General features: G+C 44.7%; 1 protein-coding gene across 1 annotated transcript in view; it reads right to left on the bottom strand.

Annotated features, from left to right (window-relative positions):
* Positions 1–3,769: 3,769 nt before the first annotated feature.
* The window catches only part of LOC146198754 (uncharacterized), a 119,981-nt gene continuing 100,984 nt past the window's right edge, over positions 3,770–22,766 (bottom strand). Inside the window, exons 2-7 of the mRNA XM_084594255.1 lie at positions 17,080–17,314; positions 10,890–10,963; positions 9,651–9,856; positions 8,379–8,483; positions 7,312–7,447; positions 3,770–5,929 (exon numbers count right to left, since the gene is read on the bottom strand). Coding sequence (XP_084450381.1) covers positions 5,760–5,929; positions 7,312–7,447; positions 8,379–8,483; positions 9,651–9,856; positions 10,890–10,963; positions 17,080–17,314 — 926 coding nt within the window. The 3' untranslated portion in view covers positions 3,770–5,759. The remainder of the gene's footprint in view (positions 5,930–7,311; positions 7,448–8,378; positions 8,484–9,650; positions 9,857–10,889; positions 10,964–17,079; positions 17,315–22,766) is intronic.

Below are 22,766 nucleotides of genomic sequence, written 5' to 3' on the forward strand. Positions count from 1 at the left end.
ATATTGTTCTCTTCATTCAGCGCGCTACGACGGGGACATATCGAGAAACTGAAGAAGAGACAATGAGCGGAGACCGTTACCACAAAGCATTCACTAGCGACCGTTTGTCTCCAGACACCGAAATTGAATGTGACTGTTTATTATTATGGCGCTGTGCTCGAATTTGGACCAAATCCATCTGTGAACTCGCTAACAACGAGCTGTGAGCGAGTGATCTTTATTAATGGTTTCTGCTTATTGCATCACTATTATTCTTTTAAAGGCCACCCGCTCCCCTCGGTTCCTCGTCTCAGCGCGCTGAATTAAAAGTATGTAGAACAAACTAGCCCAATTTCCTCGTTCGCAATATTGGTACCAAACAGCGGAAGAAGAAAGTTGAGAATGGCTCAACTTCATACACCATTGGCATTCTGCATGTGTAACTAAACGCGCATGCTCATATTTATTTAAAAGTAGCCTAAACGCAAGTGCTGACAAACGTGAAAGTAAGGGCAGCCATCAATCGCCTTCTATGACTAGTTGCGTAAATGACATTAACGGGATGGGCTCTCCAAAAAAAAATACCCGATGTTATAATTGTATGTGATTCAACGACAATCGCAACATAATGCGTACATTTGGAACTACCTTATAAACCACTCTGAACACAACAAAAACAGAAGTGATATATCCCATATGAAAGAGTCCTGCAGCATTTGCACACATCTATGCCATACGCGCCTCGAACGTGCTGACGCTCGAGCCCAAACATTAAAATACGTAAATTCATTTACCTCTTCTTCATTTTTGTTTCGTTTGCGCGTTTACTGTGCAAACAAAGTTTTAGCAACAGATGCAGTATCGAAGTCAATGTCCGTAACAAAGTAAAGGTGTGAAGATTAACAACGGCTCCTCCCAGTAGCATTGGTTCTAGTGCTAAGCGTTGCATGTAGAGTGCGCAAAGCGGTGCTACCATTAAGCCAAGTAAAATAACGTACGCAAAAAGTACTGATCGATAGATAGAAACACCCAGAAAAAGAAATAAGTACATATGAGATGGTCATAGTTACATTAAAGTGTCACTGGATCCTTATACACCGTTCAAAAACGCGCCGCTATTTCTAGAACCGAGGCGAAACTGCATATGGTGTGAAGGCATAGCGCTAGCCATAATTGCGTTTCTGTGCCCGCATCGTCAGTCTTCCCGAGTCTCTTCCAGCGCGTCTCCCAAGAGACGCGTCAACCGACTGAGGATACGTGGCAGTAAGTTTCATTTAGTACGCGCTAGAAAGCATGGGTAAACAAACCTGGAAGAAGCGACCGACGAGCAATGGGGAAAAAAAGCTGCCGCACCAACAATGAGAAAATTCTTGGATGCCCTCACAATAACTGAACTGAATTCAAAGTTCCGAAAACTAAAAGTCTTGTTCCAAGGCCCTTCAAAGTAATTCACTAAACTCGCCATTGATTTCCCTAACCACAGTGGCAGCACTACCCCAAAGCCTAAAAGGCGCCACCGCAGTGCCTGAAAGGAATATGAAACCGGCAATTCATTGCAATCTATCCGATCACTCAAGATCTTGATAAAGGGTTAAAGAAGGTTTTCATTCCAGGCAAGTTCCGTGTAAGGATGTTGGCACCTGCCTGAAGAGCTCGTGTACTCGTTCGCACACGACGAAAAGTTATCGCGGCCAACTACCGATTAATAAAATAAACGCAATTACAAGGAATACAACTTAAATTCGCTATTAGACTGCATGTCACAGGTCTTGGTACTCACACGGGTGAAAAAAAAAATGTGGGTTGCATAAATTACTTTAATAGACCGACTGCTGTTGTGCGCTGCGCGTGTCCCGCAAAAGACATGCACGCCCTCTGCTAACTGCGCGCTGTGCCTAACTTCTTTCGAAAATATAACGGTAATTTGCCTCAAGCTCTTTGTCTACCTACGTCGCATTGCCACCACCGGTTCTGCGCCGCCTTTCTTGCGGAAAGCGCTGGAGCCGGCAGTTGAGAGTACGCTCGCGCAGCAGAGAATAAAGAAGAGATTAAACATGGCGTATACGTCCTGCTTGCCTCGTCCGCCCTCGCGTCCGCGTCTCCTTGCAGCGTGATGACCGGCCCGTTTAACAGACACCGCGGCTCGGTCGAAAGCGCATGGGAGAGAATGGTGTGCTTCAAAGGCTAGACTACGACGCCACTGAGTGTTATGGCGGCATCGAGATGAGCAAACCACCCTTCGAAGCTGCGCAGCCGGAACTGCGGGATGGGCGGGTAGAATGACTGGGGACCCATGAATCAGGATCCATGCATTGGAATCTATTGGGCCCTGTGCATTTAGAGCAGAGCACGGGATGGTCGAAGGCGCGCTCCTATACGGGTCATTCCGCTGCATGAACCGGCGGCCAGGACGCCGCGTTCCTAGCACGACAGCGGACGAGGTAGCCACTGCGCATGCACCGCCTGACGGCAATGCGAAGTCGCTATACATCGTATTAGCTACACGGAGGCTTGCAACAAAACGCAAAAAAAAAAAAAAAAGACGTATGCACCATAGGAAGCATACTGCTAAAGCACACTTGAGTTACTTCATAGAGCGTCTAAATTGTGGGCTCCACCAGCTGGGTTGTTGAAGCAACCGCAACACACGGCGTGCGCAAAAAAAAAAAAAAAAAAAAGCGTGTTTATGAGGAAATATCCATGCGAAAAGAGAGACAGCACTGTAGACGAAGAAAAAAAGAGCGAAACGAAACTAAAATGTACGTGTGACGCGAAATAGGGAATACCCAACGAGGAATTAAAAGAAAAGTATTTTCCTGAGAGGCGGACGTCCTGCTGCGGCGACCTTCTGTATTCCGGCCGACGGATAGACAAGCTACGGAGGAAGACTCCTCTGCAGAGCTGTCTTGAGTGGCGGCAATAAATGTTATATATCTGTCTTCCTCAGAGGCTGTGCAGAAAACGGCCATCGCAGAATTCAGGACGAAATAGTGTAGTACAAAGCAGATTACTTCGCCTCATTCATCAAGACTGTGCTAAGCGCAATCAAAATATCCGTCTTATCTCTAAATTTTTTGTTCGCTCTAGCCTCGCAGAATAGGGCGCAACGCCCCGTAGAAACGTTTGCGTTCCCCGAGCGATCAATTTACACTGCATGTCCATAAACGCATACAATGGCTAGAGTGACCCAAGGCATGCCCAAATAACAATATATATATATATATATATATATATATATATATATATATATATATATATATATATATTTATATATTCACAGTCTCCCCAAGTCCAAAATATAGACGGCCGCTCATGTTGCAATAATAAAAATAATAATAACAATAATAATAAAAAGTATGCTGAACAATAAAACGTTTGAAGTGTTTGTCAATACAATGTCGCTCTATCAAAGGCTGACTACTGGTCGAAACTTGGTATTTCTCGCGCGGACGAGTACAAAATGAATGCATGCATTTTATGCTTGGTTTGATCTGACGAGGATATCCGTATGCAGTCGATTTCTTGTCGTCGCAGAAATTATGCAGCCCCTTTCTTCCTCGTTGCTTTCATCCGTCGAAGAAACCCGCTCAGAAACGTCGTGCGTTGCCTTTCCCTAACTTCCAACAACACAGAGGCTCCACTGCTTCATATTAGCATTTTCGAATAACAGTGAGTTACAATGCCTACTAGGAATGCTGCCAGACTAGAACAACGTGCCCTTCTGGGTGCAAACTCTTCATGTGCTGACACTAGATATGAGCACGCTTGTGTAGGCAGTGATGTGGGTATGTTGTATAAGCGACGGCGCAAGCCCCGACTCTGTGGATAGGCCCTGCTAGTGAGAGAAAAACGTGTTGCGTGCTGTGAAGCCTCAGGAATGCGTAAAATAGCAAAAGCTTGCCTCTGCGAAAGCTGAACCGCTGCGAAAGCCTCCGTTTCAGAAGCGAGCCTACGAAGTGAGACTTCGGCGTAAGCAAACGGTAACAATGTGACTAGCCAAATCATGAAGTGAATTTTTCATGTGTCAACGCAATAAGTCAATGGATCAGCTATAATATACAATACATCTGGATAAGGTACAGAATGAGAACATCAAAGTGGCATTATTTGTTAGAAAGTACGTTAGGATAAAAAAAAAGAACCACAAAAACATAGATTTTTTTTTAACAAATAGAAAACGTGCAAAAAATTGGTGCTGCCCAGAAACATTCACAGAATTGGATGCAACTGCGAATGTGAATGTAATCTTGTGGATAATAACAAAACGTTTCTCTTTCTACGATGCCTGTCACACTTTGTTTTCGTGCTCAAAGCTGTGTGCACTCTCTAAATATGCAAACCGTGGTCGTACGACGTGACGTAGCGACGGCGGCACGGACAACATACTCATACGCACATATCGAGCAGAAAGAATCCATGTGAGTACAGCATTTTTTTTTTCTATATGGCTTTTTTTTTTTTTTTTGTTCTTTATTTCCGCCTTTTCCAAGTTCTACTCAGATGGATACTTACCGACTCGCCAACCTGTTGCGAAGAATTCAAGAAAAACCCGGCACACCGTAGTTGACGCTGCCGAGTTGTGCACGCTTCATCTACACAGGATAATATCCGTACAGAGAGACCAGCCGCGTCTGTCATGTGTTTCCTTTTGTTCTAGATTTCTTAGTGCATCTCATACAAAGAATGAAACAACGTGACGTTTTCTTTTTTTTTTTTTCGAATTGTACAAGTTTCCACTGAAAATTGATAGACATACTAAAAACAAAACCACTACGTAATAGATATCTGTTCGTAATTTTTAACTGCGACAAGGAAGGTTAGACTTACTAATAGTTCGCAGTGTTCAGTTGCTGTTACGGAAATTACTTTCAAAGAAAACGATCGCTGACCAGTAAAAATCTATCCCATTGCTGCAGATGCTTCATGTCCTATAGTTCACTCATGCTGGTCAAAGCACTGTTCGTAGGCCTGTGACAGGTCCTTTCTGTCAATCAGTAACGTATGTTTACGGACTAGTTGGATGTGAATTTAATTTTCATGGACGATACACAACAGACAGGCCGAATAACTCCTCTAAGAAGTTATTCGATGAGTCGCCCAAACTAGGAGATAGATTATGTTGAAGGGCGCCTGAGGACCGTCGCAAGAGGATAGACTAGCACCGCGGAGTCGCTAACACATAAATGCCTCTCAGATAACGCGATGTCTGTCACTTGTCCTTGCCGCGCGACTGCCCTGAGGCGCCGTCCAGCAGATCCTTTTCACATTATGGTTAACGATTTACACATATCTTCTTACACCGTAGAGAGGTTCTCTGCCAGAGATTATTCGTCGTTTCGTCGTTCTCAGAAACGCATGGAATGTCTCGTCATAATTTTAGAATGTTCGTAAGTTGCACGCCACGATTAAGTCCTGCCACGAGCTGGCTGAGTGAGCCGCTTTGAAAGCTTAGGCCTTGCCGCATACCTGCGCGCCGTTTGTTATAAGCTCGCAGCCAGGCTCAAGAGTGACTCACTAAGAGACCCCCGCCAAAAAGCAACTATGGAGTTCCCAGCACGGCATTTCCCTTCCTGCAGCTACGGTTTATAAAACTGCCAACTCGGCCAGTCGCGCCCTGCCACAGCATGTGCGCCACCATGGCGAGGATTGGGCCAGCCGAGATTGGCACCAAGTGTAAAGTGCCACATACAGTGCAATGTGCGGATAATTGTCTGCCACAGATCGCGATTCCGCGGCGAAAATCGCGAGGAACGCGAAGAATTTCGGGCGCGGCGTGTGCATTAGGAAGTGGGCCGCAGCAGAGCCACGGCCAGAAGACCCGCCGCGAGGACAGCCAGCACCGGCGCGCTCTCCCTGGATGAGGCGCTGGTGAGTCTGCTGTGCTGGGGAACGCCCACTTGGATGGGCTCCTTGGACATCTTGAACGGCGGGTTCATCTCGATCTGCCCAGCTGTTCCCGCGAAGGTTGAAAGAGCGGAGAGGTAGAGAGAGAGCGAGAAAGATGGTCTGTGATAACACTGCCTCCTTCAGTAATGCAGCATTGGTGGAAGTAAAAGAAAGGATGCCGCTCCAGGAGGACAATTTTCTATTAACATCCCCACTGCGATGAAATCTCATAGTGCAATTAATAGAGCTACGAGAAAGCGACCATTTTGTATGCCAATAAAGCTAGGAACATGCGATGTATATTTCTGATCTCGTTCACAAACCCTCGCGGAAAAGTTTCCGGTTATCCTCTCTTATATAAAGTTTAATAATCAAACCAACATCGCAGGCTGCATACGCGACTGCATGCCCAGCATTTGCGCTGCCCCGTTTCGCTACTCATGTAAGAACATTAGCTTTCATCGCAATCTTAGATGTCTACAGGTTTATACAGAGGTTTTCATGACATATCCAAGTTCTGGTTTTAAACAAAAATAGCTAACAGAGAGCTCCACTCAAGTGGATCGGTGAAATAAAATTGAGAAAAGATAATCTGAAGGATATGTATCGAGAATGCAAAAGTGTAACTGAAAAGAACCTTCTTTCGCATCTTATTCAGTGCATGGCTATGTTTGCGTGAAACATTACTTCAAGACAACATCCATTGGGCAGTGCATTCACTTCAAAATTGTTCCCACCAAAATGTTAATTACCTCAGCCACAGCTATTCGTAGCAATGTGCAGCTCACAAAATCGACACACTACTCCCAAAATTAGTAGCTTCAAAACTCTCATAACTATAAAAAAAAAAAAGATGTCACGAACGAAACTTGTACGAAAGATGTCAGAAACATTTTGTTTCTGGCATGGCAATCGTTCAGCGTAATTTTTCCGGGGTAAAGGCGTCGTGGTCGCTCATAACGCACAGGAATAAATATTTCCTATGTTTTCCTTTTCTGCACTCGTTAACCGTGCATACCCCTTGTCTAACCTGTTCATTTCACATGCCAGTTCCCAGTATCATCTCTCCCGCGCCCTTTTCCGTTGCCCGGGACAATTTCATATGCCAACTTCCCTCACTCTTTCTCATTTCTACTCCTCGTTCATCTCGGTGCAAATTCATTCCTCGTGGCGATTTCAGGTGCCGATTTCCATGTAAATTCCGGTTCATACGTACCGATACCGGTACGTATGAACCGGTACGTTCGCGCATGCCCTATCTCTGATGTCTGATGCTCATTTAATCCCTGTAGCCCCAGTCCATGGTAATAACCTTATGGCTCGGCATGGCTTTCAGTGATTGATAAGGACGTCGGGTAGAGCAATAGTTGTCAGTTTCCCGCGGCAGAGAAGGGAGCCTGAAAGTCGTTCTCCTTTTATACTGTTTTCGGCTTGACAGGAACTCACACGTCAGGTTTGCCTGGCCCCAGAAGTAGTACTGGAAGAACGGCATGGTGAGGTCTACACCAGGGCTGCGCACGGGCGTCTCGAAGCGGCACCATACGCGTTCGCCGTCTTGCTCGAACAGCGTGTTGTCCAATACCTGCGTCAGCATACAAACCGAAAAAAAGAAAATGAACCTTATATCACTTAAATGCAAATTTGGGAGAATGAGGAACAATAAATGACGTGTAAAGCATGTAAAGGTCGCTTCGAGGTCTACCCCTCATAAAGAGCTTGTGCCCATCCCACGAGGATTTAAGAATAATGAACTACTTGTTTCTAGGCTAACCGGCACGAGCCAAACATTGAAATCCGACTTATTACCTGTACCAAAATACAAGATTCAGTGAATTTCGATGCTTCGATCAGCTAAAAAGGTTGGTGCAGAACACAAAAGTAAAAAAGGCAGCTGTCAATGCCGCCGCGGAAAAAAAATGGCATATTCCTCTAGCTTCACATGATAGACGCTACGTTTAAGAGCATACTGTTTCGAAAGCGAGATTACCGAAGACATGCATTTTGGAAATATTTGTCGAAGAAAAGCACGCGTGCTATACAAGCAAGACAGAGTTGAGGCAATACGCTTTCTAAGTAAGGAACAGAGACTATGCATAGCCGAGTACCTCAGCTCTTCTTTTCTCCCCTGTTGTCTCAGTGAGAAGGATATGTACTATTGATAAGATATAATTAAGGTAGCCTTGCTTTATAACTGCGCAATTAAACATATATTATTTATCTTCGCCTGTGGCTCTAATGGTGACAAAATATGAACAGTGCAATTTTACTAGAGCCAAAGAAAAAGAGCTGAGGCCAAAATGCGTGACTAACACGAATGAGGGAGGAAGAGGAATTACACTATGCATCAAGCCTCTAGGCACCACCAACGATGATATTGCTTCTTTTGACATATGCGTCTTTAACAAAGATATGTTGCACATATATGCAAAGATTGATGAAATAACAAACAAGTAATTAAACTATCAGAAATGGAACAGGCAATCGACGAAGTACTGGTTAGCACGCAGTCTCACCTGGTTGGTCTCGACAGGCATGACTTTCTCGTCTCGCAGCGTAAAATGTCGCACCTCAGCCAGCCGCTCGGTCCGGATGCAAGCGAAGATGCTGGAGCCTTTGAGCTGCAAGAGGATTTCAAGCTCACTTTTTTAGCAGGCACCTCAGATTGACCTAGTCAACTGGCACCGACTTTGGTAAGCGTACAACTCTCGGTCTATATACAACTTCCGTAGAAATGAGATATTTCGTGGCCTAATTGGCTGCGGCAAGACATAATGCAAGCCAACGCTTACGAATGAATACACTAAACACAGGAATAGTTATTTCTGGCATACGTAATAACACTTGACGTGCAAATTGCGACCCCCGCAAACGGGAAAGTAGGGACGGCGGAGAGCATCGCTTAGACAGAGTTTGACCCATTGCCAGCAAAATGCCTATCTAAATGCACAGAAGTTCCAATATGAAAAGGAAAACATTATTTACATTCAAGCAATGATTATCCATAAGAACGAGAGAAACAAGCACTGTATCTTCTTTACGTAATAGCTAGCTACTCTAGACGAATATTGCCACGGGCATAGATTATTTTAAAAGCAACAAGAAATGTTTCCTTGTGTGCCTGCTGACCATTCCCTTCCATACTACAGTGAATAGCCTGCACAACGCTTGAAGATTTAATCGCTGTCGTTTTACGTTGCCTGTCTTGCAACCAGCTAATTAGCCCCTCCCACTTTTTGTTTTTCGACGAAGAAAATGCACAAAACACTCATTGAACGTTTACAACTGCATTGTATAGTGTCACAATCATCGAGACCTTTTATAGGGTGAATATAGTATTGTTAATTCATTGTTTCCGCTTCAAGTAGATTTGGCTTGGCGTCACCACGCTGCCACTGATGACTTCGCCATGTTTAGACATCTTAGTTTGGCGCGTTGCACTGACTTGATGCGTGGCATGGCTACACGCTGGCTAACCAGCATTTCTCAGTACGCCAATGCTGCTGAACCAAGAAAGCACCTTTATTTTATTGTGCGAACAGCCCCCCCCCCCCCCCCCCCTCCCCTCTCCTCATCATTCAACAACAGTTTGAAAATCTGCTCAGAACTAGCTCGGAACAGCCATATCAGGTGGTAAAAGCGGTTGAAATCACCCGCCGAATTTCTATCCATTGCTTCTATTGTAATGAGACTGAATGCCGTCGTAGAACCAGCAAAAGTCGTTCCGAGGCTTCGGCAGGATACACGCAATGAATCACGCAACGCCAGCAAGCACGCCATTTACTCACAGTGTCCGTGTCGTTGGTGAAGGCAATGGCCAGGTAGCGACCCGCCATGGACGCCAAGCCGCCCATGGTGACCTCCAGCGTACGATTGTCGGCGCTCAGTGAATAAGTGACGGTCAGATCGCACCGGCTGGCCTTCTCGCACTTGGTACGCGTGCGGGACAATGTCACGCAACTCTTCGCCTGCCCGCAGCCCTCCATGGACACCGCTGCGAACACCATATATTACGTGTTCAGCAGCTTTTGCACGCAAACGGCTAATCTCGAACAATCTCGACTAAAAAGGTGATCGTGCAGACCAGCTGTGGCCCATTTCAAAATGTGCTGTGTGTGTGTCTCTGCTGTGTAGCTCTGCTGCGTGCCTCCACGCTGGGCACCTCAGTGGTGGCCATTTCTCCATCGCGTACCTTGAAACTGCGTACCTCCGTACCCTGGTGCTGTGTACCCTAGTGTTGTGTATCCTGGTGGTGTTTTATCCTGATGCTGCGTATTCAGATGCCGTGTATGCTAGTGCTGAATACTTCTGCACCACGTACTTCTCTGTCGTTTGCGCTTTTTTTTACAATTACGATTACTGAATCTCCCATGAAATCCGAGCATTTTGTTTTTCACTTCTCGGGACGATACGCGAGTTCCGACTGGCAAGAGCGACAGCACTTCATTACTAGTCACATGCGTAATAGGGTATTTATGTTATTTCACAACACTGTATTGTTTCTGTCTGTTCCACTACATCACTTCACAAAGCAAGGCGCAGATTAGCGAGCGCGTTAGCACGCATATTTGCTAAACTCTTTACGAAGCTGACAGTTAAACTGGACATACTCTCCGGTATGTATTTAATCCGTTGGAATATTTCATGCTGCAGGGAAGAGCTTATGCCATTTCACTGAAAAAAAAAAAAAGACTGATACTTCCTACAGCATATTTTTGTCTGGCACCAACCAGTGCAATGTTTTCGGAAAACGCTGGCGTCAAATTGCAGATGAATCCCGTTTTCCACGTTTCGCTGTGGGTTTGAGTGCTGTACGCACTGCAAGCAGTAAAGTCGTGGAACAAGCAGCAGCACATCTACGTCCAGGAGAAGGGAAAATCCATGTACTCTACACAAGTGGCTCTGTCTATACAGAGATAAGAACAGACTGCAAACTTAACCGGCACAGTGTCAAGTCAAGACCATGCGACATAATATCGCAGTATCGACATTCAAAGATAGAAAGCGTGCGCAAAAGGTCCACTTACGGAATTCATCGACTTGGAAGCCGCTGGCGATCTCGAGGTCGTACCAGTACTCGTTGTTCACCACGAAAGTGCCCCTACGTATATCAGGACAAGAATATAGCGGCATACAGAGATAAGTCATCCACTCAACAGCTGGCCAAGTGCGCTAGCCGGCGAAGCGTAACGGGTCAAAGTAGTTCAATATTTATAAAAAAAAAAATATGGCCGGCACAGGACGAAAAGCAACGAAAGAGCGATTTTCCCTTCTCTGTTTTTGGCACCGTAATAAGGGCAGCTCCGCGGGCTTATGATTCATCGTACCATAATATAAAATAACTTGCATATGTAGGTCTTGTTCTCATTTCTGATTGCTTCCACCGAGTCTGGGCTCCCATGTGACATACCGGTTCGGTTTTGCTTTTAGCGGGTTAACATCCCAAAGCGACTTAGGTTTTAAGAACGCCATAGTGGTGGACTCCGGAAATTTCGACCACCTGGGCTTCTTGAACGTGCACTGACATCGGACAGCACACGGACTCCACTCCGTCTCACCTCCATCGAAGCGCAGCCGCAGCTACCGGGACTCGATCCCGCATCCTCGGGCATAACAATCGAGCGCCCTATCCACTGCATTACCCAGGCGGGGCTCCAAGTGATATTTCATTTCAGCGACAATCGATTTTAGCGTCTGTCATTTCGTGCCCTTATTTTGAAATGGAATCAACCGGAAAGAGTTAATTTTTTAAGCCGCAAACGTTACCGACACGTTAATTCCAATACTCCGCTTCACTCACAAAATTGTTAACCTCGCGTTAAATCGTGTCAGCCACCTTACGTAAAGACTTATAGATTTCAGTAGCCGGTTTGAGTAAAACACATGATACATAAAGTCACCATGCTTGTTGAGTAGCAAAAAAAAGAAAAATAACATGAGAAAACTAAGGTGACCACCGCCTTTAGGAAAAGTATCGTTTATGCCAAAACCACCAAGTCACCGCTCATCCCAAGAAAAACTCGCAACTTTCGTATTATAACCACGCCGCGGTGGCTCAGTGATCAGGGCGCTCGGCTGCTGAACCCAAAGACAAAGGATCAAAGCCAAGGAAGGTCCCCGGTGTTATAAGATGTCAGTGCATGTTAAGAGAGCCCCAGGTGGTCGACATTCCTGCAGCACTCAACGACATTCATAGCGTGCGTGGGCCCATTTTGAACGCTAAACCCTATAATCCATAAACAAAGACGTACAAAAGGAAGGACAGAGACAGGATACTGAACTCAAGAAGTGATTTATAGGGACTTTGCCACAGCTTACATAAACAAATGGTTATGAACGAGAATTATCTTCGCCTGGCCCAGACAATGACAAATTCACTTGCCGAAACGTTGGCTCGGCTTGCGAAATAAGGCTTCCCCTCTACCCTTGTTGTTGTTGTTGTTCTCCTCTAATGTGATGGCACATACCCACACGGGGGGATCGGCCAAGAATTGGGGTGCAGAGATATGCTGAGAGGGTTAAGCCCTCTCACGTAAGATTACACAACACACAAAATAACATGTACCCTGAACGTGGGAACAAGGACACATAAGCATTTCGACCTTTAACCATTGTTTAAGGAAACAAAGTTCCTTTTTGGATGGCGCTGTTGACGTTCATGCATTTTGAGGGATTCTGTTATTTCCCTCATCGTCTTTTCTAGGCTTTGTGACAAAATATCGGTCCGCCTAAACACGACGCGGCATGTTTTTGTTTTTCTTCCTTTTTTTTTGTTGTTTTTTCACGTCTTGCCCCATACATCGTGTCACGAGGCCGGGAAAAACAGACGAAGGCTATAATACATGCTCTAAAGAACTACGAACATCAATACAAGAGCCAGCACGGCCTCGGTAGCGCTATCTGAGGAGAAACTTTGTTTCCTGAAACAAAAAAAAAATAAAATAAACGCATTTAAAGCCAAACTGCTCATTTGTCATCGTTGTCCCATTCAGGGTCGTGTTATCTAGTGTTTTAGCGTATTTTCGCTCGAGACTGCTTACCCCACTATGCATCTAATCTTCAGCAAAGTCTCAGTAACTTCCCTTGTGATTTCAGAGCCTTATGTCCCTGTGTTTCTACATCCTCGTTGCGCTGTAACGATAAAGCTGAACCAACCAGTCAAAACTTTCACTTTGTCAGTAAGAGACACTGAATTATGTAGCATGCAACGCTTCGACTGAGGTCTGGAACTTTTACAATGATACATAATGAACACGAATGTCAAGTCACAAGAATGATTTGCATGGGAAAGGCACAAGACGAAATAATACACGTATAACTAACGACCAGGTATCGATCATGTATCGCCACCATGAGCTTTTTAACTATAGATAGATATATGCCCGCCCCAGCGGCTGATAAGATTCATAAAGGTTGTTCCAGTCAAATGGTCTGCGCTCAATTAGTGCTACCAATAGCGGTTCGCGAACAGAACTTTTCTGAAACTCGAGTCGAATAAAACACGGCGTTTCTAAAACAAAACAGGGCAGCAAAACCTCTAGTAGATATAGAACAGAATAGAATGCGTATCGAATACTTCTACGCACAGTACATGTACAGAGCTACATTGGCTCTGCTCTTCCGTGCTTGTTAATACTCTTTATTCATTGAAGCACGATTCTAAAAACTGTATAACTGGTTTCAAAAGCAAACATATGGAAACAGAGACGCGTTTTCATTACTGGAGGTAGCGACGTATCTATAGAAGGCTAGCTTCTTGCCGTGCAAAAAAAAAAAAAAAAAAAAAAAAAAAACAAGACCCCATCACAAACATCAGCTACCTAGGTGACTGGCTGTAACAATGCCAGACTCTCGTTCGTTGATTCACACAACCCATTCCCACAGTTCACGCTAAAATATAGCATACGGAAAAGTGCAGCTGCAGTATTGTCGAAGCCAGTTCACGATGCCAACGGCATCGTGCGTACGAACAGACGCTATCAAGCACGTGGTGTCGTCAAGAGTATATGGACACTGAAAGAAAAAAAAAAAGAAAAAAAAACTAACCAAGTTCTTGCCTAATGTCGTCCTGAGGTACAAAATAAAAATTGCTTCCTCTCCCCTAATTGAGAGTAGACGTGAGCTTATAACTGCTACCGGCATGAGAACGTGGCGCCATCCTTGCGGACGGCGTGGGAGGAGTTGTCCCGCGAAGCGCCTCTCTCCCCTTGGAGCGGTACCCTCTCAAAGGTCTCTGGCAGCCAGGGGACGATAATGGAGCGTATGATGCCATGTATCTGGCTCTTGCGTGGTGTTATTAGAAATATAGATTAAAATTCGGCGTATTTTAAATGCACACCTTTAGTGATATCTCAAAGAACGTTGAGAAGAAATCCGAAAAAAAAATTTTTTCGTAACTTGTTTGGGCAGAACCTAGCGTTTGTATGCCGGTCCAATACGAAGACAAAGAACTCGTCTGTGAGTATCGTTACTCCTCATTCGCTGCCCGGATGTTCCCGTTTCGGTGCCCAGACGACGGCTCTCGGTTTTTATTGGACGTCGCCTCAAGCTAACCGACAACGGAAGCTAAAATTATTTCATGTCTAACAACAAGACCTTCCAAGTCAACCTGAGTACTCAGCACGCGAGAAAAAATGCAAACCAATGAATCCCCAAAGCTCCAAGTTGCGTCGTCCCAATGGTGCTAAGCGTTAATGTTGTAGGAGCAGTTACAGAAAATGCAGCCAGCCAAATAATCGTGGTAAACAAGGGCCTCATTTCGATGAACGACCTGTCTGCTTCAATTTTTTTTTCTCATGTTGTTAGCTACCAGCCAAGCCCGCCTGTGCCGTTTGGCTCTCAGGTAAAAAGTACAAGACCGAACGAGACACTTTTAGAACAAAAACAGAGCGGCACTAGCTGCGCCGCTGCAGGTCCCAAAGGACAGATACCGTCAGCCCAGAGTGAGCGCGCGGCAATGGGGAAAACTGGCAGCGAAGCCATGAGCAATAAAACTTTCATCGGGTCACTCACCTTTTTCACGCACAGGCATATTTTATGCTCGCACGCTTCACTGCGAACGCGAAAGCTCGGCAGCGTGGCAGTTTCTGCCGTTATTTCTCTTGCCCAGCCCCCTTCTGTACTGTATATTTTTCCCACCGCGAGCAAGAAACACTGCAAATATATGCAAAGTCACATAAAAACAATACAAGCCTGAGACTCTTTCGCAAGATAAGCCCGTTAACGTCATTCACAATTCATGATTTTGTTTTTTTGTTTTTCGCTGGCAAACACGTCGCGCTCTTCGTCCTCTTTTTACTGAGGCGAAACAATTTGCGAGAGAAAGTGGGAAATGGGAATACATTCTCGCTTCAGCAACTGCACACTCTTTTCTTTTTTAAATAATAAAGAGCTATTTCGAAGGTCTTTCTCGGGCCCATTTTGCTGAACAGAATGCTGCGGATTCTGTACTTGTTGATAAGGTCACATTTCGAATTCCTCCGTCGAGAGGCGTCTTTTCTGCGGCAGCCTACGGCCGCTCCACACAAGCGGCTTGCAAACACTTACAGGCCGCTTTGCGTAACGAGAGACATCTGCTACGGAGTGCGCTCTGAAGCTTCTAACATTCACCAGATGTCTTTGAAAGCACCGAAGCACCGTTCGAAGGGTCACGCGAAAGGGGCTTTGAACAAGTGAAAGCTCACTCGATCCCACACCCGGCTATGTTTCCTATGGCAGCGTTCACGTGGGAATTATGACCGAATTTTAAAGCTACCCCACACTCCCCCATCTCCGTACAGCTTTTCAATAATGGGCAGAGGTTGCGATAAATAAAGTACATTAATATAAGATTTAAATAGTAGTCAGCTCCGCCCCTAAACACATGCCCTCACGTTTTGAAGGAACTTATCAAATAATTTCAAATTCAAATAATTTCATCCAGACGTAGGCGGCCTAATACTTCCTTTAATTACCAGCTTAACAACGCTACGATAACCCGTGCCTGAACATACAAATACCTCGGCGTTCACCTTGCAGCAAACCTCAACTGGTCTTCTCACATCACAGCTGTCTGCGCTAAGACTTCTAAAACGCTAGGATATCTACGTCGTAATCTAGGGAAATCACCTTCTAACATCCGAAGATTGGCTTATGCGTCCGCAACTCGAGCTTGCGCCATCTGTTCGGAGCCCTCATCAACAGTACTTAACTAACATGATTGAAGCTATTCAGAATCGTGCCGCAAGATTTAAAACCAGAAACTATGACCGCAGCGCAAGCATAACACAAATAAAACGTGTACCTTAACCTTGAATAATTATGTATTCGCCGCTCAGTCTCTCTTCCTTGCTTACTTCATAGATATGTGTACAGTACCCTCCCGTGTCCCCTTCCACTGACTGCTCCTTCACGAAGATCTCGACGGTCACGTAACCAACTTAGTTTCATGCGAGGCAGCGGTACTACCCGGGCATTCAACTCATCTGCGCTGCCTCGGGCCATATCACTTTGGAATGATCCTTCTGGCTTTATTGTTTCCATAGCTAACATTTCGTGACTCGTTGTTCCGCCATTATTCATCACAACACTATTATCAAAAGTGCACGTGGTTATCGCTGATTCCGTTCAATTCTCACGCAGTTTTTTTTTTTTGTGAGTTTTTTTTTTCTGGTGCTTGTGCAGTTTGCCATTCTGACTTACATTTCCTCCGCTGTTTTTTATAACATGTTTTTTAGGTTGCATTTGATGGCTACGTTTTCTTTTTTTTTTTTTTTGCTTCTATGCTGTATTTTCGCATGTTAAGTTTTTGTATTATACACTGCATTTTTTAATCGTTTTTGAGCTGTCATTTGACTTCATTGCCTCTGTGTTTCGTTGGTGTCTAATATTCATGTATACATTCAACATTCAATATGTATACATTTGTTGACCCCCTTGCTCAATGCCCATAATTGGGGCCTGTAAGGTATTTTGAATATATAAATAGTGTTAAGCATACGCTGCAACAAGTAGAAATCGAGCATTTACTCAAATCAAAAGTAACTCATAACGACACCCCCTGGCGAGCGCCCACTGAGCGCCTTGTTCCGACCGACGGTCAGTGCGCCATCGAAGACCGCTCTCAAAAGTGCTGAAAGTGGCCTTGTGATCGCATAACATCACTCGTAATGTCAACATGTGTGTTCGGTTTGTCAGCGCAATACGATACGACGTCCCGTGAGGGACAAAGAGGCGTACTTGAGGGCGACGTCGATGTCCGGCAGGTCGGGCGGCATCCAGGTGAACCAGAGTTCCTGCTTCCCGGAAAAGTCGCGGTTTGTGAGCGCGTTCGGCGGGCCGCCTTCGCACTGCAGCGCCCGCAGGGAGTCGGACCACTTGTCAAAGTAGCCCTGCGGTTCGTCGGTGTCGCCGGCCGCCGAACGGAATACCAGGATGAGCGCGTTCACCGCCACGTCCGGGGAACTCATGTTCACTGCGAGAAAGAAAAAGAGAAAAATAATGGTTAGGCAGGTTTAAGCATAGTTAAACCCGCGGTCAGGTGAAAGAGGTACAATGTTGCGGCTGCACAGTGCGTCGATTATAGTCATCCTCCAGTCTGTAAGCCCGTAATTGTGGTGCTCCACTTGAGGGTTCATGTACCGGTCCGGACAAAAGTAAACGAAGCACCCTTTTTCCTTCTACTATTTTTCACGCGTTGCATAACTGAAACTGGCAGTCGTGGTACGTGCAAACCGGTAGTAGACGCCAGTGCCCTTTCACTTGGACAGGTATTGTTTTCTTATCTCCTGCGCAAAAGGCGTTATTTTAACTTGAATTAAAAAGCATGCTCCGTTTAGTTATGTCCGCACCTGTACTTCGTTACGCGCATTATGACTAATCTCATAATTTGTGTCTCTTATCTCATGAATTCTCATTGGCATACAGTCGTAAGTTACCAGATTATATCAGTGGCCACCTCAACCGGGTCCTCGTCTTCCTCCATGTGCTGTGGTGATGGAAGCGCCGCGGCACAAAGGGACTGATTTTCGCACTTAGTTGAGCTGCCGCTGTGAATTATGTCCTGACCGAACATAAGTATACACAGCCGGCTTGTACGAATACATCTTTATTCCCTCATGAACTACGTGGTCCTACAGCACACACGGAAATGTTTCACCGCCACTGATTTCGTTTTCGATAGCATCAGACAAGCAAAACTCAAATGGATGTCATCCAATAAATATCCTCAGTCGAATGCTTCCCAATATTCAGAGTACAAGCCCCCGACTTCGGCAGTCAGCTGCTCATACTTGTTCTCGACACGTTTTCTTTTTCTCCGTTCCAGCTTCCACAACTTAAGGGCAATTTTTTTTAGGCCTATATAATGCTAGATGGAGGGGCTACATGTAGGTTCGCCCTTTTAAACGTTGGTACGTCTCCGCTCTCATAAACTCCTGTTATGGGATTAAAGACAAATATGTCTCTCTCGAGGGATGAGCTGGGCGAAATTAAGCTGTGAGAAACTCCAAATATTCCAAACAAAATCGGGAAACAGCATGTACAAGAGAAATTCGTGCTTTTCAATTCATTTCAGCTCCAAGCATTGCATGTGTGCGACCTATATTAGGGCGTGTGCTATGCCTCTGTGCAAAAAGTTTTTTTCGTGCCACAGGTCAATCTTAAATCCCCTTCCTTAGTGTCCTTCCGGTCTCTGCGCATTTCGAAAATTTTACGACCCGGTTTCTGCAACATACTAAAAACGCTAGCAAAACATCTCGTCAGTAGAACGCTTTTTCATAAAAGGACATCCATCGAGTGAGCGAAGGCTCGTGCGGACACGGTCAAATATCGATCGGCCTCGTCTGGCAGGTGACAAACATTCCGCACAAAATGTAGCATATTTCTTTGAAATCAAACAACCCAAACCGAAGTCGCGTAGTCTTTTGTAGACTGAAGAAGGTTTACCGGTTCCATTGGGCCAGAAAAATTACTTTCAATATACGGGCCCCTATTTGTTCCGCCGACAACGGACCGTTTCTTGCAGCCCGGACGGGAGGCCGGAAGTACGGAACTCTATGCACAAGCAGAATGTACCCGCTGTATACGCTCCTTCCGGAAAATGCTAGCGTGCAGCAACCAATTTCACTTCTTGATCGAACGCGGGAAGCATCCATGAAATGTAGGTCCGCGTAGTACGGCACCAACGCCTTTAGATTTAGTGCGAAAGCGCTTATAACCAAGCGCAATGGAATTCAGTGCACCTAACCGAGTGTTGCTATAGCAACAGATAGATTTCCCATAGTCTATAGATTTCCCATACGTGACCATACATTACTACGAGTAACCATGGCTACCATTATCACGACTACGATCAAGGAAAATTCAGAGCTGGTTATGATTAATTAACAATTATTATTCATGTGTGGAGCACAGGTTAGAAAATAGTCTGAATGTATCGAACACACATTGACATACTTACGCCTTCCTAAGCCTAAGTGAGCTTGTTTATGCTTAGCTAAGCCTAATAGGCTTAACTGAGCCCATTTAGTGTCAAAGCCCTCTTTTTGCTTCCGGACGTAAAACTTGCGCTTAGTTATGGCTAAATTAATGTAGTTTTTTCTTGCCACTTCTAAACCTTCAGAATACTGAAGTATTTTGAATCTAGGTACCTTATGAATTAATTTACACGAAAGTAAGCTTTATATAAGAATTAGAAGAAAGCTTCTCCAGCTTGTAAGTATTAGAAAGAAGCATTATACATAAGTTAGGTGGATGAATCGTAATTCACAACACAGCGCATCGATGAAGCTCCTTTACTAGTAAAGTGCGCAGCCTCAAACTAATCCTCATAACTTCAATATTACTTTATTAAAATGTCTGCTGTTAGAAAAATGGTGTTATTACAATGCTAATGGAAAAGTTATTACATAAGTTGGGTGCTTGTTTTAAGCTTGCAACGTCGAACAGTATAGGTAAGGTAAAATAGAAAGTAACAATTTAGAGGTGACGACAAAGCGGTGGAGCTTATTCATTAGGTAGCACTGCCGTCACCAATATTTTATAAGTTGCTGCAACTCCTAGGACTTGGAACCGTCGATAACAAAAACAGACATTTAATGGCTTCCTGCTGAGTTTAAATTTGAGTAAATAACGGTATTTTACTGTGCGCATAACTATAGCATTTTGTTGATAGGTTCTTTGAGAAACTTCCAATTTTCTAAAAGCTTAAGATTGATCGATATGACAAGCAAGGTTTTAAAAATTGGCTGAACTATGCTGGTGGCGAAGATGCAGAAGTACAAAATAAAGCCTTTCTATTTTTATTTTTGCAGTTTTTTTCTATGTACATAAAACTTAATGCTCAAACAACTGAACAGGCTATAACACTCTGCTTTATTTTTTTCTTTTTATCTTGTGCAACAAATTTAACGCAAACTTCCGCGACGGCTCTTGCATAAAAGCATTTCTGCATCCACCATTCATCTAATCGAACAAATGTTGGTCCTGTGTTCAGTATTCAGTATCGAAGCTTTCCCCTCATCGTTCTGTCTCCAAAGCGGTCCAAAAGCAAAGACAGGTTGTAACTTTTCCTTTCTGAAGACAAAGAGACCAGTGCACACTTATTCGATGTGTATACCTCGATAATTAATGAAACGACCGTAACCGCAGTGTGCATGGGAATAATGTGAGTCAAGTGAAATAGTTGAGCGCAAATGCACCAGCGCTTATCGCAATCTCCACAGACGCCTCACTAGCTCAGTTGACACCTGCAACATTGCCCAGTCTATCTGGGGCTTTAATTTCGCTGCAGCCTCATGTAACTGCATTGTGGACGGCAGTGTATAGACTTTTTTCCTCACAAGGAATATAGGGCAGGAATTCACCTTAAGTTCTTTCCCTTCGCAGCGCATGCAATAATTAAATTATGGAGCAGTGAAGACAGCGAGGAAGACGAGGATAGATGTGAGGCGGACGATCCCGCAGCGGAGAGTGAGAGGCACCTCGCTATGAAACGAGATTCATTCAGTGACAAATGTGCCTCTCATTCAGCCAATTTCGCAACGCTAAGCGACAGCAGATCAAACTCTGTATTAAAACACAGCTTTCGCATGATACAAAACTTTATCAGAACTCTTCGTCATTTTGTTTCTTGTCGGACGAAAAAAGGAGTTTAACCAGCAGGATGTAGTCCTTCTAAGTTTTCGAAGAACTGTCCATTGCAGCAGAATATAAAACGGGTGATTATCTTAACGGGAAGAGGTTTGCTGATTTAAATAAAAGCAAATTAGACCAATGTCTGAGTACATCAAGCGTTGCAGCATAGCAGTAGAACTGCTATTCGTAGCGGCGCCACAATACCAGCAGGTCACAGAGGCGATAAGAAAGAATCATGAGAGCCAAGCGGCCGTTGAGTAACAGCTTCTTTACCACCCAGATGGCGCTTCTGGATTCCTTTTTAAAATTGTCAGTTGTTACAAAATCATTCTACTCAATCCAGATTATTTGCCTGAAACCTAAGGCTTCTTCAAGAAAATAAAAACGTGACAGCGCGCTCTCTGAGCGCTCGCCTGATGCACGTAGGGGAAGATCAGTTAAAAGGGTGCCTAAATGAGCTAGTTGGTTCATACATCAAAGCTGGTTGCCTCATAAAATGTAGAACGAAGACATCGAAAGGAACGGACATTCAGACGTGCACGAAGCTGCTGAGTTCAGTACTTCGTTCGGAGGAAGTAAATGATGTACCTATCCTACTGGGACTACTGGGTTCTTACTTGATATCGCGCAATATTTCTGAAATTGTATGGCACACTTTTTTCTATATCGGAAAGAACCAAACATTCCACATGTGTTCAGTATAAAAACCTCCTTTAGGGCTGGCTGGTTGAAAAGAAGAAAGGTGAGTGTTTTTTTTTTTTTTTTAAAGTTCGCCTCTTGCTTCTACCCGGTCAACCATAAAAGGAAATGCCGACTTGGCCCCGCCACGTCCGCTCCCTTCCTGAGACTGGTCGGAGCGTCGCAGTCTTTCTCACCAGGCGGATCTCTGTCGAAAGGTTTCGCTCCAGTACTAAAGTTCGCGCAGACAAAATTGAGATAAGTTCGCGCAGACAAAATTGAGATAAAATAAACTTTGATTCGATGATGTTACACTGACGAAATCAGTGAAAAGGCAGATCTGTCGCCACAACACCTCAGCTCCGATTATATACATCACTCTCCTTGCGCGTCTCTAGAAAGGCGAAATCATTCCGAACAATAACCATTGATCTTAAATTCACGAGTTCTTCTTGATTCAGCTTCATTCACATCTGACTGTTTTTTTTTTTTGTTTTTTTTTTCGTTTCGTGTCTTCGTCCTACCGTTTCTGCTACAACCGAGCTCGAGGAGGAAGAGTCCGCGCCGAGGAAGTCAATATTACAAGGCGGCGATGTCAAATGCTTCGGAGCGTCGTCGAATTGGATACAAACGATGAAAGGTGCGCCGAAAACGGTCTTGACATATTTCATTTCAATCATGTGTCATGCAGGCGCCAGTGTTCCGCTCGCCGATTCACTCACTGCCTGTCTGCGATAGAATGATGCCAGATACGATATAAAGGAGGCGTGAACAGTTGACACGCTGATACGAATATTTGACCGCCGACAGCGCTCCAACAGATGCGATAGTACGACGGCTCAATGTTTACGATGTAACACTGTGAAAAACAAAGCAACAACGTCGAAAATCCGCCGAAGACTAGAACAAGTATGCAGTGCCCACGGAAACAGGAGCAAAGGTAGCACATGCACGGCCGCTTTAGTCTGTAAAGCATAAATGTGTATACTTCAAACAAGGATAAAAAAAAAAAAAGGATGCAGGCATACAGACTCACGGCACGAATTCCCTAGGTGCATCGTACTTTTTAATTCTGTGCCGTGACCAAAGCACGCGCTTTTAGAAACATCGAA

This window comes from Amblyomma maculatum, chromosome 2 (genome assembly GCF_055883805.1).
Source record: "Amblyomma maculatum isolate TAMU_Amacu chromosome 2, ASM5588380v1, whole genome shotgun sequence".
Taxonomy (NCBI): Eukaryota; Metazoa; Arthropoda; class Arachnida; order Ixodida; family Ixodidae; genus Amblyomma; species Amblyomma maculatum.